General features: G+C 38.2%; 1 protein-coding gene across 1 annotated transcript; it reads right to left on the bottom strand.

Annotated features, from left to right (window-relative positions):
• Window positions 1-13,550: 13,550 nt before the first annotated feature.
• Window positions 13,551-14,372, bottom strand: LOC110902261 (proteoglycan 4-like). The gene has a single exon (XM_022148991.1). The coding sequence runs from the start codon at window positions 14,370-14,372 to the stop codon at window positions 13,551-13,553; it is 822 nt and encodes a 273-aa protein (XP_022004683.1).
• Window positions 14,373-15,784: the final 1,412 nt, after the last annotated feature.

Below are 15,784 nucleotides of genomic sequence, written 5' to 3'. Positions count from 1 at the left end.
GTGGAGAAGTTGGCAGATGCTCTACCACAAGGTGAATTGTCAACGTATTTGATGATTCTAAAGAACAATTTTAAAGAATATAACGACTTAACTCTGGGAAAGTTCATGAAAAGTTAGAAGGGCATGAACTAGAGTTACGAAAAATGGCAAAAATAGAAAGCTCGAATGTTCAACAAGATGTTGATCTATATTACAAGGGCAGTGGTTCATCGAATATTCAGAGCCTAAAGTTCCAAACAGTTTTTAGCGCAGAAACATCATCCGGAACTTCATCTAGCAATTCAGGCAGTAGTGGTGGTTTTTCATCTTACCCAAGTTTTGAGCCGAACACTCCGATGCAAAGTCTTCAATCCTCACAAAGCTCAAAAAACTACTCAAGCCAGAACAATTCAAATCCACACATTATCCAGTGCAACATTGTTGTTAATCTACAAAACACACATGGTTTTAATGAAACGACCACAAAAGAGCACACGACATTTCTTGCTTCTGTCCTAGAATTATATGACAGTCTGATAGAAGGAAGGATTGGGAATCCTAATATGACCAAAGAAGATTATGATCAGATAGATCTTAAAAAGTTGGAGCCGATCGACATCAAATGGTGTATGGCGAGTGTGGTTGGTAGAGCGCAGCGATTCATGGAAATTACAGGGAGGAATAGTCTTGGAGGGCCAGGCTCGAAGTTAGGGTTCAATAAATGTAAAGTAACATGCTTTAAATGTAAAGAAAAAGGCCACTTCAAACGGGAATGCACTAACAGAGGAGTCAACAACAGTAGTAATCCTTTTGGAGAAGATTACTACAAAAGGGCGATTTATCACAAGAACTCTCAACATCCGCCGAACATGTCAAGACCAATTCCGATTGAGGAAAGATCATCGAGTCCAAAGATAAGGCCTTGGCCGTAACTCTAAAAGATTAAGGATTCAACTAGAATAATTATATTCCCAAGACCGACAGCCTTGCTATAATAGTTGAGATTGTTGACATGGGTGAATTGGAACAAAATGTGGAAGATGTGATAGTTGAAGAAGTTACTAAAGAAATTTGTGCTTGATGTGCGTAAAATGCAACATATAAATTACATCAAACAAGGCGTAAAATCAAGCCTTTTCAGTACTAATGTTGGAAAAAGCATGTTTTTTTGTTTACTTTTAATTTTCAGGATCAAAAGAGCTTAAACGCATAAAAGGAACAAATTAACAGCAGAAACCAACACAAATACAAAGAAGAAGGATTGAAACGACTTGTTGAACCCCCATCCACATCCAAACCAATAACAAAAACAAAAACAGAAGCTTAGGCATGGGGCCGTGCCCACCAGGCATGGGTTCGTGCCCAGTCAAGATTCCCTGTAGAAAAAGACAACAACAAAAGACAAGCTAACACGGGGCCGTGCCAACTCAACATGGGCCGTGGTCAACTCTAAGATTCACAGAATCTGAGATAGTACAGCAAGTACAATCACCACGGGGCCGTGCTCTGCCACCACGGGGTGTGTTAGTACAAGACCTGACATCTGTAGTTAATGAAGGGAGAGAAAGTGAAGGCCATGGGGCCGTGCCAGGCGGGCATGGGGCCGTGTGAAGAGTCTGTTCTCAGCTATAAATAGGGGTGCTTGGTTTCATTCCAACTCATCCCTTGGCAAACCACTTCTCTCACACTTACCATCAATCCACCACCACTACAACACCAACACCCACCATCATCATCCATCTTTCATCTTTTAGAGTGTGTAGTAGTCTTGGGATCCAAGATCGATCGTAAGAGTTCTTGTCAAACAAAGGCCATGCTTAGCTAAATCTCTTACATCACTTGGTGAAGATAAATCTTTTATGTATTACTTTTGATTACCTATCTTTGGCAACTTTTTATTTGGGTATGTATTAATGACTTTAATAACTAGTTTTTTTATATTGAAGGTGAACTTTACTTAATCGTTTCTTCATGTTTTGTTGATTCACTCATTCGTGTCTTTACGGTCTATATAAAGCGCGTTAACTGCCTGGAAGGGGGTTAGAAGGGTGTTTGGGTAAAGTTCTTGCCTCGTTCAGTGTATAGATCCTATGAGGACCTGATTCAAGCTTAGTAGGACTTCCCTTGAGGCAGATAGCATCAAATCGGGGGAAGTAAGTTTTAGGATCTGAGTTTACTTGTTTGTGTTATTTTATAAGATGATTAATGGAAGATGATAAACAGATGAACAATTGCAGTGGAAATGATGAAAAACTTTATAACACAAACAAGGGAAGAAATGCTTTCATCATGTATACTTTTTGTTGAATGATTTGAATACACAAAAGATTCACATATGCATGAATTACAACTCCCCCTCAGCCTGAGATCACACAGTGATTGTTCGTACAAAATGTAAGTGTGTGAGAAGTGATCTAATAGAATAGTACAAGCACTGTCTATTTATAGTACTATCCTAACCACTGTGGCATCTTGGCTGATGTCACACCCCAACCGATGGCGGAATCATCGGGGCATGGCACTGAGCGAAACAGATTGTCCAGAGGTTTCCATAACAATTATCATTACTATTCAGTTTAAATAACACGTCCTATACCGTGTCCCAAATAACAAACAAATTATTACAGATAACAACTAGTCAAATATTCTGTTCCGACAACTCAGATTTAAATAAGACAAATAAATATTGTCCAAATGCTCCTAAAGACCCAGCCTGACAAGATCTACAGACAACTATGCTCTAGTTGCTCTTTCCTGACAGACAACTATTTGTTGGGGGCCTCTAGAGCTTTATTCTAGCCTCGCTTTCCTAGCAAGCAAACATCTTAAACACCTGTCACATACGTTAAAATAAAGTCAATACATATAATGTAAAGGTGAGCATACAAGTTTGATAATAGCATATAGAGTTCGAATAGTTTACGCATAACCAGCACGTACACAGAGGAAAACGAAGCATGTTAATTATCGACATGGACCTATCGATACCAATGACTGCGGGTTGACCGTCTGAGACGGTTCGCAATACATGATTACCACCGTAATCCATGCAAGTAATTGTCCTTAACAGCCCCCGTGTAAACGGGTGCTGAGTCCAAACTATAGTACTAAGTCGTTAAGGCAGGTAGACAGCATTCCACGTGTAAACACAATCAACAAGCATTCATTTAGTCACGTAATACATGCGAATCGGTTAGCGTTCAAATAATTGAGTAGTGTGTTCGATAGTGATTTTGATAAGTAACGTATGTAACACCCAAAAGTGCTAAAAGCAAAAAGGGATCGAGTATACTCACAGCGATTGATTGATGGATTGAAGGGAGCGCTTGGGAGTAGGGTTAGCCTGAACAGTTTGATAGCATAACGATGAATACACGCAAAATGGAAACAAGTGTAAGTGGGTCAAACAGCCTGGTCGATCGAACAGTAGGTTCGATCGAACGGGTCGTTCGTTCGACTAGACAGTCCGTTCGGACAGTCTGTTCGATCGGCCGGTAGGCTCGATCGGCTTGACTGTTCGAGTGGATTGTTTCTTCCTTTGTAGGATGTGTTTGTGTATGGTGGTTTGAACTTTTGAAGTTTTCGTTGTAGTATTTGAGAACACTGAAGTGTTCTTACCTTTCAGGTCGATCGATCGAACGGTCTGTTCGATCGGCCGGCTTAACCGATCGGTGAGGAACTTCAGTAGTAGTCCTCAGCAGGATGTCACTCAATCGAACAACATACTTGATCGAACAGCATGCTCGATCGGGTGGCATTCCTATACGTCCAACAAATTGAAAATCGACTAAGTGTTGAAGCATAGTATCTCATGATCCGAGGAGTAATGTTGACATACGGCTGTTCGATCGAACATCATCTCGTTCAATACTATACTTCATGAAGTTGTCAAAGTGTGGGGCCATATGCTAGCCGATCGGCTGGCCTGGTCGATCGGCTAGCCTGGTCGATCGGCTGGCATGTCCGATCGGTTGGGCTGTTCGTTCGAACAGCCTAACCGTTCGGCCAGCATCCTGACCTGGTCGACCTGTTCGTCTAACACTTAGCTGTTCTGATTATTTGATGTTATGTTGAGGTAGTTTGACAACGAGCTGAGCCATGGAACCTTCGTTCTTACTTGTTTCCCCGGCTCGGACAGGAATCACCCAAATCCGGCCAGTGAACGGTTCGTAACGGTGGTTTAACGTTTAACCCGAAGTCGGCGAACCTCGTGGATAGAATCCGAATCTTGAACCACTCATCCCCTAGAATGTTTTGGTGAGTTGGCTCGAGCTCCGTTTCTACCGGTTTGAAGGCATTGAGTGTAAAAGAGTTGAAAGAAAGTTGGGATTCCTTCTTTCAATCCTTCACATCATGTAAATGTTTAGATCTTTGATAGATTTTAGCTTGTTTGTGTGGAAATCGGTTAGATCCGAGCTATTCATGGTGGATTGAAGCCAAAACATGATGTTCTTGAAGAACACCATGATGACATCACCCAAGAATGCTTAGATTTTGGTGATTTCACGGTTAGAAATCAAGTTTTGAAAGATAGAAAGGTGTAGGAGCATGTTTTGATCAAGAAAGTACAAGATTTAGGATGAAAACTTACCAGAATCGGAAGAAATCTGAGAAAAGGTGAGGAGCATGAGCTGGTCGGTCAGAGAGTTTCCAAAAGTGGAAAGAATGACAATGACAGCCCTATTTATAGGCTCCAAAAGAGGAAAGGGCTGGCCGATCGGCTGGCATCCCGATCGGACAACCTGCTCGATCGGACAGTCTGTCCGATCGGCTGGGCTATTCGATCGGCTGACAGCCTGATCGATCCACAGCCTGGTTCGAGTATTCGGTGCGACGATTTTTGATATTTCGATTTCGATTGAAGATGATACGAATACGATAGAGTTTCCTATTCAAATTACTTTCAGTCCCAACTACTATATCTAACATACAATCATCTATATTTCACCCTATCCTTACATTACCATTCGTTATAATTCGATTTTGATTGCATTCGATTTGAGATTCGGGTTTCGATTCAAGTTTCGATTGATTCGATCGAATACCACACAAAACATAAAATAAGCACGCACAGGTAACACGTAAGGCACACACACAAGTAATATATCACCAAATTCGCATAGTTCGAGATTCGAGTTCGATTGATGATTTGATTAGCTTGATATTGATTAACTTTATCGCATTGTTACTTCCTACTGATCACAGTCGTAAGTCGGTTCGCGTCGATCAAACATTCGATTTCTTCGATTCTTTCTTGATTACAACACTTACTCCACATAATACAAATAAAACATAAAATCGACTAATTATTGTCAAAGAAAGTCCAAGTTGACTTGGACTTGACTTTGACTTTGACATTCGAAAACACGAGGTGTTACAGCTGACGTCACCTAGACAGTGACATCTAACAATACTAACTGACTCTAAACACTGCTTAATACAAAACACTGTTACAATTAAACACTGATTACTAAAGTGTTGTTGATGCTATCCTCTGATGGGCTCAATCGTTGATGAAGCTTTAGCAGTGCTTTCCACAAAGGTTGATCAGTCCTTTGACTTCCAGCAGATCTTTAACTTCTTCATTGGTTTAGTCTTCAACAGTCTTTACACTTCATCAGAGCTTTGCATTTAACAGACCTTAGAGCCATCAGTTGTTAGATATCTTTGCCACTGGAGGGAGTAGAATTCAAAGCACTGTTTATTAAGGATCAGTTGTTGCAGAGCAGTTTTGGCTTTGTATCATCTGTTCTCAAGGAAGTTTCACATGAGCCAACAATCTCCCCCTAGAACAAATGATGCCAAAACCCTTCATTATTTTTTTATCTTTATTTCCTCATCAACATTTCCCTGATTTGTCCTTTGAATTGAAGTTTGCGACTTCGTCTTGTATCGAGTCTTGTTTTAGATTAGATAGATCAGGGCACGTTGTACGAGAAAAATGTCAAATATGTGTTGTAGGGGTGTTTCGCACGAAATGATGTCATTTCGCACGAAATCAAATGGTGATTTCGTATAAGCTATTTCATACGAAATAGCCAGCCCTATATATATGTGTTGTGCCTTGTCATTTGTAACTTTCCGGTTTCAGTACCGAACTGCTGCCGAAGTGTCTACTCGCTGTAAAACGTTGTTATATCAATCAAAAGACAGTTTAAAGTGAATTGCAAGCTGAATTACCTTGATACGTCTGTTTTCACCTTTCGTATTGAGCAAAAACTCTTCTGAACGACTCGTTTGTGAAATTTTGAAACCGAAACATGGAAGAGGAATTTTACAACGCCTTTGCTACTAGATTACCATTGCACAACACACAATGTTAGAAAATGAAACGGGCACCATGCAAAAACCGCCAAAGCTCATGAATATTGAGGAGTATAAAGGATGGGAAGAACGATTTGAAAATTGGGTACAAGCAAATTACTTGGATGCTTGGGAATGTGTGGAAACAAAATATGTTAGACCGATGAATGATGATGAGGAGGTTATTGCAATTAAAGATCTTAGTGCTGAAGAGAAAAAGAAATACAAAGATGAAAAGATGATGACCAGTTTATTACATCAAGCTGTTAAGGAAGATATCTTGGTTTTATTGCAACACAATGGAACTGCATACTCTATCTGGAAAGCATTAAAATCAAAGTTTGTTGGAAGTAAAGAGATGATTAAGAACAAAAAATCACTTTTGAAAAAAGAGTTTGATATATTTCATGGTTTGAGGACCGAGAGCACCAAGCAGATCATTGAAAGATACTGCAATTTGTTAGTCAACATGAAGAGGGTAAGTATCATAAAGGATAATGAAGAATTGATTGAAAAATTGGCTGATGCGTTGCCACATGAAACTTGGGGCACATACCTTATGATGTTGAGAAATAAGAAGGATTTTGGGAATTTAACACTAAGTAAGTTCATAGAAAAACTTGAAGCTCAAGAGATGGAACAAAGGAAGATATCAAGAATGAAAGATTTTGATAGTGAACAAGATATTGGTCTTTATTACAAGGGAAGTATCAGTGATAAAACCAACATGTCACCAAAGGTTGAGACTGCATTTAATGCTAAAAGTTCTTCTGGAGGATCTTCTCAAGGCTCTAGCAGCAAAACGGGATTTTCTTCTTATCCATCATTTGATCCAAATGTTTCAACAACAAAGAAAGGCAAAGTTTTACAATGCAACATTGCACTAAATCTAGAGAATGATCAGAATTACTCAGAAGAAGTTGCAAAAAGTCATATGTCTTTGTTGGTGACTGTATTAGAGTCATATGGGAGTTTAGTTGCAGGAAGGATCGGGAATCCAATGCTGACAAAAGAGGATTACGATCAAATTGATGCTTAGGAGATGGAGTTGATGGATATAAAGTGGTGTTTGGCAAGTGTGCTAAGAAGAGCTGAGAAATTCAAACAAATTACGGGAAGAGATGATTTTCGTGATGCTAATGTTTCTACTTTAGGATTTGATAAATCTAAAGTTACTTGTTTTCGTTGCAGGGAAAACGGACACTTCAAGAGAGAGTGCACAAATCGCGAAGTAAGTGGAGCTCAGAATCCGTTCAACAACAATGATTATTATCGGAAAGAAATTTATCATCAAGTTGCTCAACAACAACAAGAACCACAAACTGCACATGCTAAAAAGGCGATCAAGGAATCTTCAAAGAGAACTTGTATGGTGAATCAAGATGATGACAAAAGGATCCAATTGGGATAAATATATTTCAGCTGATAGTAAAGCATTTCTGATAGATCAAGATGATGAAAGATTACCAGAAGGCTTTAGCTGGGAAAATTTTAGCTGGGATACTTATTGTCCGGATAAAGAGATTTTAAAAGCCAAAGCTTTTGTTGCTCGAGTTGCTGAAGATAGTGATAATGATGATGATTATTATGCAAAAAGAATGGAAGAGCACTTAAGAATGCTAGAGGAGAGTGACAGTGATGATGGAAATATTCGAAAGAAAAAGAAGAAAGTTAAAAAACCAGTCAGCAGTGATGATGAAGAAACTCCTGTGATAAAGAAAAAGGTAAAAGAAGTTCCAGCTTTCAAAGTTGAAGCAGAAGCTGATGCACAAAAGATTCCTGTGAAATGTGAAAACTGTGAAGCCGTGAAGAAGCAAAACAGTACTTTGATTCATAACATGAACAGATTGAAAGAATCCTATGATGTTCTAAGTAAAGCAATGAATCAGTACAATCAATCAAGCAGTGAACAAGCAAAAGCCATGAAGACACTTCAAGGAGCTTTCATGACAAAGCAGAAAGTCGTCAACAATTATATTGAGAAGTGTGCTGTTCTGGTACAGAAACTGGAAACCCAAAGGATTGAAACTGAAAGGGTAAATAGGTTGTTAAAAAGTTACTCATGTACTTCTTATGTTATTGACAAGATTTATCCAACAGTTGAAGGCATGAAGGCATTTGAAGAAGTTACATCTGAAGAAAAGAATTCTAAAGCAAAAGAAGAAACTGAATTGAAAGATTCTGGTAAGAAACAAAGTATAAGTTACAACAAGTGTCCGCCCCCGCTTGAAAATTTATATTCTCCAAGAAATCCAAATTCAGAAAGAGTCGAAAAGGCAACTAACTTAGTGTGGGAATCTGATCCATCAGATAATTTGCCAGAAAACATTGATGTTACTTATACATTGTCTGACACTGATCAACAATCTCAATTGATGAAGAAAGTGGTGGATCATGTGTTAGATAAAGATGATACGGAGGAGTCTAAGTCAGAGTCAAAGTCTGAGTTCAATACTTCAAGTCCAACAGTTAAAAAGGACAAACGGGTTTACAATAAAGAATTCTTGTTATCATAATCTAATTTGAATGATGAAAAATTCAAAGTTGCATATACTTTGAATGATTCTGACAAATTATATTCTGATGAAGAATTTCCAATAAGAGGTGTCAAAACTGAAATGATCAAAAAGGTTTTCAAACTAACAGAAATCAATATTTCTGAAATAAAAGATGTAAATCTTTCTGAAAAACCTAAAAAATACACCTCAAGAGTACAACAAAGAGAAAACAAGAAAAAGGGTTACAGTTCTGGTTCAGGTTGTCGAAAGAGACCAAACCATAACGGTAATTTCAAAAAGAAGGGGTTAGGTTTTATACTACCTGAAATTTATAAAAATGAAAAAACTTATAAACCAAAAACCTATTTGTTTCAGGAGCAAGCTCAGAAGAAGAGGAGAAAAGTTCATTCTGGAAACAATTTAACAAAGATTTCCTTGCGAAGAAGCAAGAAGGAATGAAGAATGAAGTTGTTCAAAAGAAAGAGACGAGAACATGTTTTCAATGTAAAACAGCTGGTCATATTGCCAAGAATTGTCCCGAGGCAATTCAATCAAAACAGGGAGTGTCTCATAAAATGAAAGAAAAGATGGTTGGAAATGAACCACCAACCAAACCTTTTATAGTTTTCAAAGATTCAAAATTTGAGGTTGGTGAATGTTCAAAACGTTTTTACAAGAGAAAAGCAAATCTTGACAACCAAAAATGGGTTGTTAAGAGATCTGATGATAGTTCTAGCAATGATTCTGATTCGTCAAAATCAGAGGAGCTATCTTCTGGTGATGAATCTGATTCCACAAAGTCAGAGGAGCCACAAGTTGAATCAAAAGGTGAAAAATCAGTACCGCCAATGGATGATGCAAATTTTCCACCATTGAGGGCTGAAAATTTTAAACAAAAAGTTGGAAAAATTGAGATTTCAAATCAATTCTTATCTGAAAAGAAAGAATTTGATGTTGAAAAAGCCTTTAACTCCAAAGTAAAATATATTTTTGGAAAAATGATTAATGGGAAGGAAAAAGGGGTAAAGGAATTTTATGGGAAGAAGATGAAAGGAAAGAAACCGAGTGTTGATAATTCGGAATCTCCCAAGGGCTGTCAGTCTAGGGAGAATCTCTTTAACTGAAAAACCTGACTTGCTGGAGCTCCCAGGTTGGTAATTGTGGAGCAGGAATCGACATTTTTCTTGAGAAATTCACATCTGTGAAATTTCAATTTACAAGTGGTATTTTCTAGAAATTGTCATATTTTATCATTACAAGTGGTGTAGTGGTTAGCAAACCTACAAGTGATTGACAGGAGGTTTGTTTCTTTCAAGTGGTTAATCAAGGACATTAGATTGTACTTGATTTAACTTTCTTTCAATTGGTCGAGAAAAACAATGTGATGAATTAACCCCTATCCTACAAATGAGTTGAGAAAATCAACAAAACTAATTTTCCGGAAAAACCATTCTGATTAAGACAAACTTAAGTGTTTTGAAATTATAATGGGAAAATAGTTTGTTGTCAGGGGGAGTTCTGATTGTTTATGCCAAAAGGATGGCGAATTGAAGTAATTCAAATTAGTTTGTCAATTTTTTTTACATGGTTTTGAATTTTAGGGGGAGTAAGAATTTTAGAAAATCAAAAAACATTAGAAAATTTGAAAAATCCAAAAGCAAGATAAAATGAAAATGAGTTTTGTTGAGAAAAAGAGGAAATGATAGTACATCAGTGGACTATCACAGCACGCTAAAGAATTGGAAAGTCAAATGTGATAAACAATCTCACTGTGGATATGTCCGTAGCTTTTTATACATTCATTAGATTGTTTTCGAGATATAAACTTAAAATCATACTTGCTTATCTCGTGGGGAACATCTCTCGGATATATTGGTAACCCCCGAAATCATGTTTGAAAGATTTTCTATTTCTGACATACTAGGTCTTTGTGTGTGTGGTGATATCTGGGGTATTATACCAGGACTTCTGATTTTGCGGAAGCAATAGCCTAGTCCTTGTATAATACTTTGCATAAGCTTCAATCTTTAAAGCCAGCCCTCAGTACAAAAAATGATGAAACATTGAAAAATGCTAATCATGTGCTGTTGAAGAAAAGATCCCCAAACGGGACACACCTAAAGACGAGCCATCATCTCTTTGTCTGAACGGAAGTTCTAACCTGAGCTCTCATGGTCTCGCATTTACCCGTTTACAGATATCATTAGTGTACATTCACCTGTAAGACTGAATATAGGAGTCTGGATACGGGAGTATATTCTGAGGTGGGACACGTGAATAAGTTTAAGTGCTTAAAACACTAAATTCGTATCTCGAAACAGTTGAACTTTGTGTGAAAATTTAAATGGATCAGTATACTGACAATCTAGGTGAATTGTTTAGAACTTAAAATGTTTGAAGCTTAACGGTGTTGGTGATTTGTCTCAAAAACTGATATGATACTCTTACACAAACTCACAAAAATAGTTTCTGTATATATTTCTTTAATGCTTTTTATTAAAAACAAAAATTCAAAAAGATTTTTCAGTGTGTTTTAGCATAAAATTTTGAAAAATCCAAAAAGATTTTATTTCATCTTTCTTTCGACAACTGATGTTGAAAAGCTGATTTTCAAAACTCCAAGTGCTAAACATGATGAACAAAAGGTTTGGGAGAGTCTGTTTGAAATAAGAAAAAGATTTGAAAGAAAAAGTGTTATTTTTACAAGTGGTTCATCAGAGATCAAAATTGTAAAATCATTTCTTGGTTGATTAATATCTGCAAATGGTATATAAATTTGTCAAATCATAAATTTTTGAAATTTATTGTGAGGTAGAGGTTATGCAGGTATGAGTAAGAGCTAAGTTTCGATCATGAGGAGTTTGTGATTAGAAAGAGCCAGGCTTCGATTCCTAAGCAGAGTGTGTGCCAGGTCACGATCCTGATTCCAGCTTATTGATAGGGGGAGTCTGTAGATGAAAAGAGCCAGGTTCTGATTCTAGAGTTGTATTCACGAAAGTGATGATGCTGATGAACTTAAGGAATCAAGAGATCTGATCAAGGGAATTAGAGGGAGGTAAGAGCTAGGTCGAGATCCTAGAAATGAAAAGAAGACAGAGATTGAGGATGTTTATAGTGTCAGATACTTCGAAAGAGTTCGAGAAGACTGATAAAGACTGAAGATTGAAGACTCAACACTAAAGACTTCGTCAACATCCAAGGGGGAGTCTGTTGGTGCATATGTCTGTCGACTTCGTCTTATATCGAGTCTTGTTTTAGATTAGATAGATCAGGGCACGTTGTACGAGAAAAATGTCAAATATGTGTTGTAGGGGTGTTTCTCACGAAATGACAAATTGTCATTTCGCACGAAATCAAATGGTGATTTTGTGTGAAGTTGATTTCGTATGAGCTATTTCATACGAAATAGCCAGCCCTATATATATGTGTTGTGCCTTGTCATTTGTAACTTTCCGGTTTCAGTACCGAACTGCTGCCGAAGTGTCTACTCGTTGTAAAATGTTATTATATCAATCAAAAGACAGTTTAAAGTGAATTGCAAGCTGAATTACCTTGATACGTCTGTTTCCGCCTTTCATATTGAGCAAAAACTCTTCTGAACGACTCGTTTGGGTCAGAAAACGATCCTACAAAGTTCAAAATCCAAGGAATTTGTGTCTTCTTCATCCCTAATCAGTTGAAGGTTCATTAGATCCTGAAGTTCATCTGCATTCAGAACATATGCATCCTTCCTTGATATCTTTTCAACTTTACCATCTGATCTAGCAAAGTCAATACGTAGGTGTCTGAGGCTGACTTCCACTTTAGTATTTTTGGATCAGATGGCTTTCTAGGGATAAGAGTTATTTGTGATGAGTTTGGGGACTGAGATCTAATGGCCAACTGTTTGATTGTTTCAGCTAGTTGAGTAGTGAGTAGGTCAGTAGCATCTAACATTTGAAATCTAAGCTGACATCTGATCCCCTCTTTTCTGTATTCTTCAAACCTCTGCTCATCCTCCTTATCTGTCTGCTTTTGCCTTTTTAGATGATTCAAGGCATTTATGGGTAAAGCATATGATAAGGTAAGCTTTTTGGAGGCTTGGGTCTGTTGGGGTCTGTCAGCAGTGGTTTCAGGATAAACTGGCTTCTGAGGAATAGATGGATCTTTCTTTCTAAGCTCTTCCAGTTTTCTATAGGTCTTTTCAACATTTTGTTTTGACCATCTGGCTATTGATCTTGCAGACCCATAATCAGCAGCAACAAGCTCTGCTCTCATTCTTTTGAACCTTAATGCATCATCTTGATCAATTTGCTTGGATTTCTTCCAATTTGGTGCAGTTTTCTTGATCAGAAGATCATTGTTCATCATTGTAATTCTGTCAATTTCTTCTCTGGGAGCCTCTATAGACCAGACTTTGAATTGAGCCTTAGTTGCTTTGTAGGGCTTGTGCTTCATTATGTGGCCTAAATAATCAACTCTTACTTCCTCTTGATGCTCAGTGTCCAGTGGCAGCTCAGACATGGATTTATTGAGGTCTTTAGCAAAGTCTTCAAGTTTTCTGACTTTGCTAAGCCCATGTTGTAGCAGACCTTGGTATCTCCTGTCCCCTAACCCTTTACTCTCTTCTTTGGCTATAACCTCTGCTTGCTTAGCTTTCAACTTTAAGTATTCATCCAGATTTTGAGGTGTTCTGAAGCCTAATAGAGATGAGAAGGTTCTTTTAGATGGATCCTCTATCTTATAAAATGATTCCATTTCAGTTTGAACTGCAAGCAGTTCCAGAGGATATTAAGTTGCCAATGGGATGGCAGATGGCATGTAACCAATGGGTGGATGATGAAGTGGACTTGTAAGTGAAGATGATGAGGGTGGAATGATTTGAGCGGGAGCAGATGATAAGGGGATTGGTGATAGAATCTCCTTATCATCATCTAACACAACAAATTTCCTTTTGTATGCATAGGCAAATTTGGGATGTGGAGGAGTTTTTGATGGAGAAGGTGGTTTAGGTGAGAAAGACGATTGTGAAGGTAATTTTTGGGGTGTTGGTGGTAATTGTGTTGGTGTGTCAAAATGAATGGAAGCAGTGGTTTGGCTAACAGCTGTTGAAACCACTGGTGTCTCAACAACTGTTGGCCTAATATATGTTGATGCTTTTGTTGCATAAACATCTGTTGGTTTTGTGGAAGATGGTGGTGGTGAAGCTATTTTATGCTTCTTTTGTGGTGGTTTTTGAGGTGAAGGTTTGGGTTTGGTTGCAGCAGAAGATGCGGGCTTTTTAGGAGTAGTAGATGTTTTGGGAAATGTGGCTATTGGTGGTCTATTATTTCTAAAAGACTTTCTTCTTTGAGAAGTATCAATGTTTTCTTTTTTCATTTTTTCCTCCTGTTCTTTCTTCCAGTTATAGGCCTTGCTATCTACTGTGTCTTTTCTTTTCTGCTTTGCTAAAATCTCCTCATCAATCTGGACATTGAGGGTCTCATCAATTCCCTTTTTCTTTCCAACATCTGATTTTTCAGAAGATTTTGCAGAAGTATCTTTGGTAGACCCTGGCTTTTGGTTTTGTTGACCTTTTGGTTTTGCTTTAGGATCAACATCCAGCTTTCTCATTAAGTCTTTCTCCCCCTTTTGGCATCATCTTTTTCAAAGATTGGTACAGGGGGGGGGGAGCCAGTAAGTTTAGCAAGTGATTCTTTGATACCCCTTATGTTTGCCTGAGTATCCTTGTACCTAGCCTCCACCATAATTCTGATCAGTTCCATGTGTGAGTTTTGTTGGAGTTCAGCTAATTCCCTTTGAGCTGCAAGTACTGGTTGCACTGAATTCCATAACTCTTGGGTGATTTGCTGGTGACTAGGCTGACTTTTAGATGCCTCCAACACTTGTTTCATAAGGTCTTTCATTTCTCCAACAGTGTTTTCAATGGTAGACATTCTATTCGTCAATTCTCTGTATCTTAATTCATCACCTAACTTAATAGGATCACCTGAATTCCCACCAGAGGTGGTTGTATTTGCCTTGGTGATAGGAGTAGACTCTAAATCATCAGAAGCAAATGCCTTTTTTTCTTGGTTCTGGGGACTTCCCACTGGATCAGTGGTTACCGTAGTAGGCACAATAGTGGTTGCCTTCAAGGGAGTCTTAGAGATGAAACTACTGTCCAAATGTAAATTAGTGGATTCAACGTTTGTAGTAGATGCTCCACTTGAACTACTAACAAGAGTTTCGTAAAACTCAAGTGGTGTAGCCTCCTCAACTGTTTGGGGGATAGCTGATTGGACAGGGTCAGACACAGTCATTTGTTGAGGCATACTCTCATTAATGTGTTGGTGAGAGAGACTGTTTTGTGTCTGAATGTCAATAGCTTCAAACAATGGTATGATGGTAGGTGGAATTGGAGATGAAGGGAGTGGGGTGGAAAGAGACATTGCCCCGGGAGAAGGGCTTTTAAACATAGTTTCAAGTGAAACATATGCATCATTTTGTGGTGTCCCTATGCTTACAACATGTTCCTTTTGTGAGGAAACATGAGGAGTTAAGTCTTTAGGTGGAGATCTTTCCACATGCTGTGAGGAAGTAGCAGCAGTGGTTTCTAGTGACATTGGTGTGGTCACCTGGTTAACCTCTGGGATCTCATCTTCCAGAGGACCCGTTTTATTGGGTTTGGTGGGCTTTTTGGATTTTGTTTTGGTCTTTTTGGATTTTGTTGGTGGGGGTTTCGCAGCAGTGGTTGTAGTGTTGTGATCACCAAGAGCAGTGGGCTCAGCAACAAAGGTTTGAGGAGCAGATGTGGACTCATCTAAAATTTGCTCATTCCTCTTTGCTTTTGTTTTGGAAACATTTGACTCTTTGGCCATAAGGCGAGTAAGAGTTTCTGATGTTAGACTATTCATTTTAAAAGTTGTACCTTACACAAAAGCCTTTTAAGAAATATGTTTTTGCAGGTAGTAGCGTAATAGTCTTGGAAACATGAGAAAAGCAGCAGTTTTCCCATTTTTAATGTTTTTCAAATTTGTAACCAA

This window comes from Helianthus annuus, chromosome 16 (genome assembly GCF_002127325.2).
Source record: "Helianthus annuus cultivar XRQ/B chromosome 16, HanXRQr2.0-SUNRISE, whole genome shotgun sequence".
NCBI classification, from domain to species: Eukaryota; Viridiplantae; Streptophyta; class Magnoliopsida; order Asterales; family Asteraceae; genus Helianthus; species Helianthus annuus.
The sequence above is the reverse complement of the archived record's forward strand: the minus strand, read 5'-3'. Positions and strand labels throughout refer to the sequence as shown.

Coding starts and splice junctions, on each gene's coding strand:
- LOC110902261 (XM_022148991.1), bottom strand. CDS start 14,372: ATGAGAAAGCTGGATGTTGATCCTAAAGCAAAACCAAAAGGTCAACAA.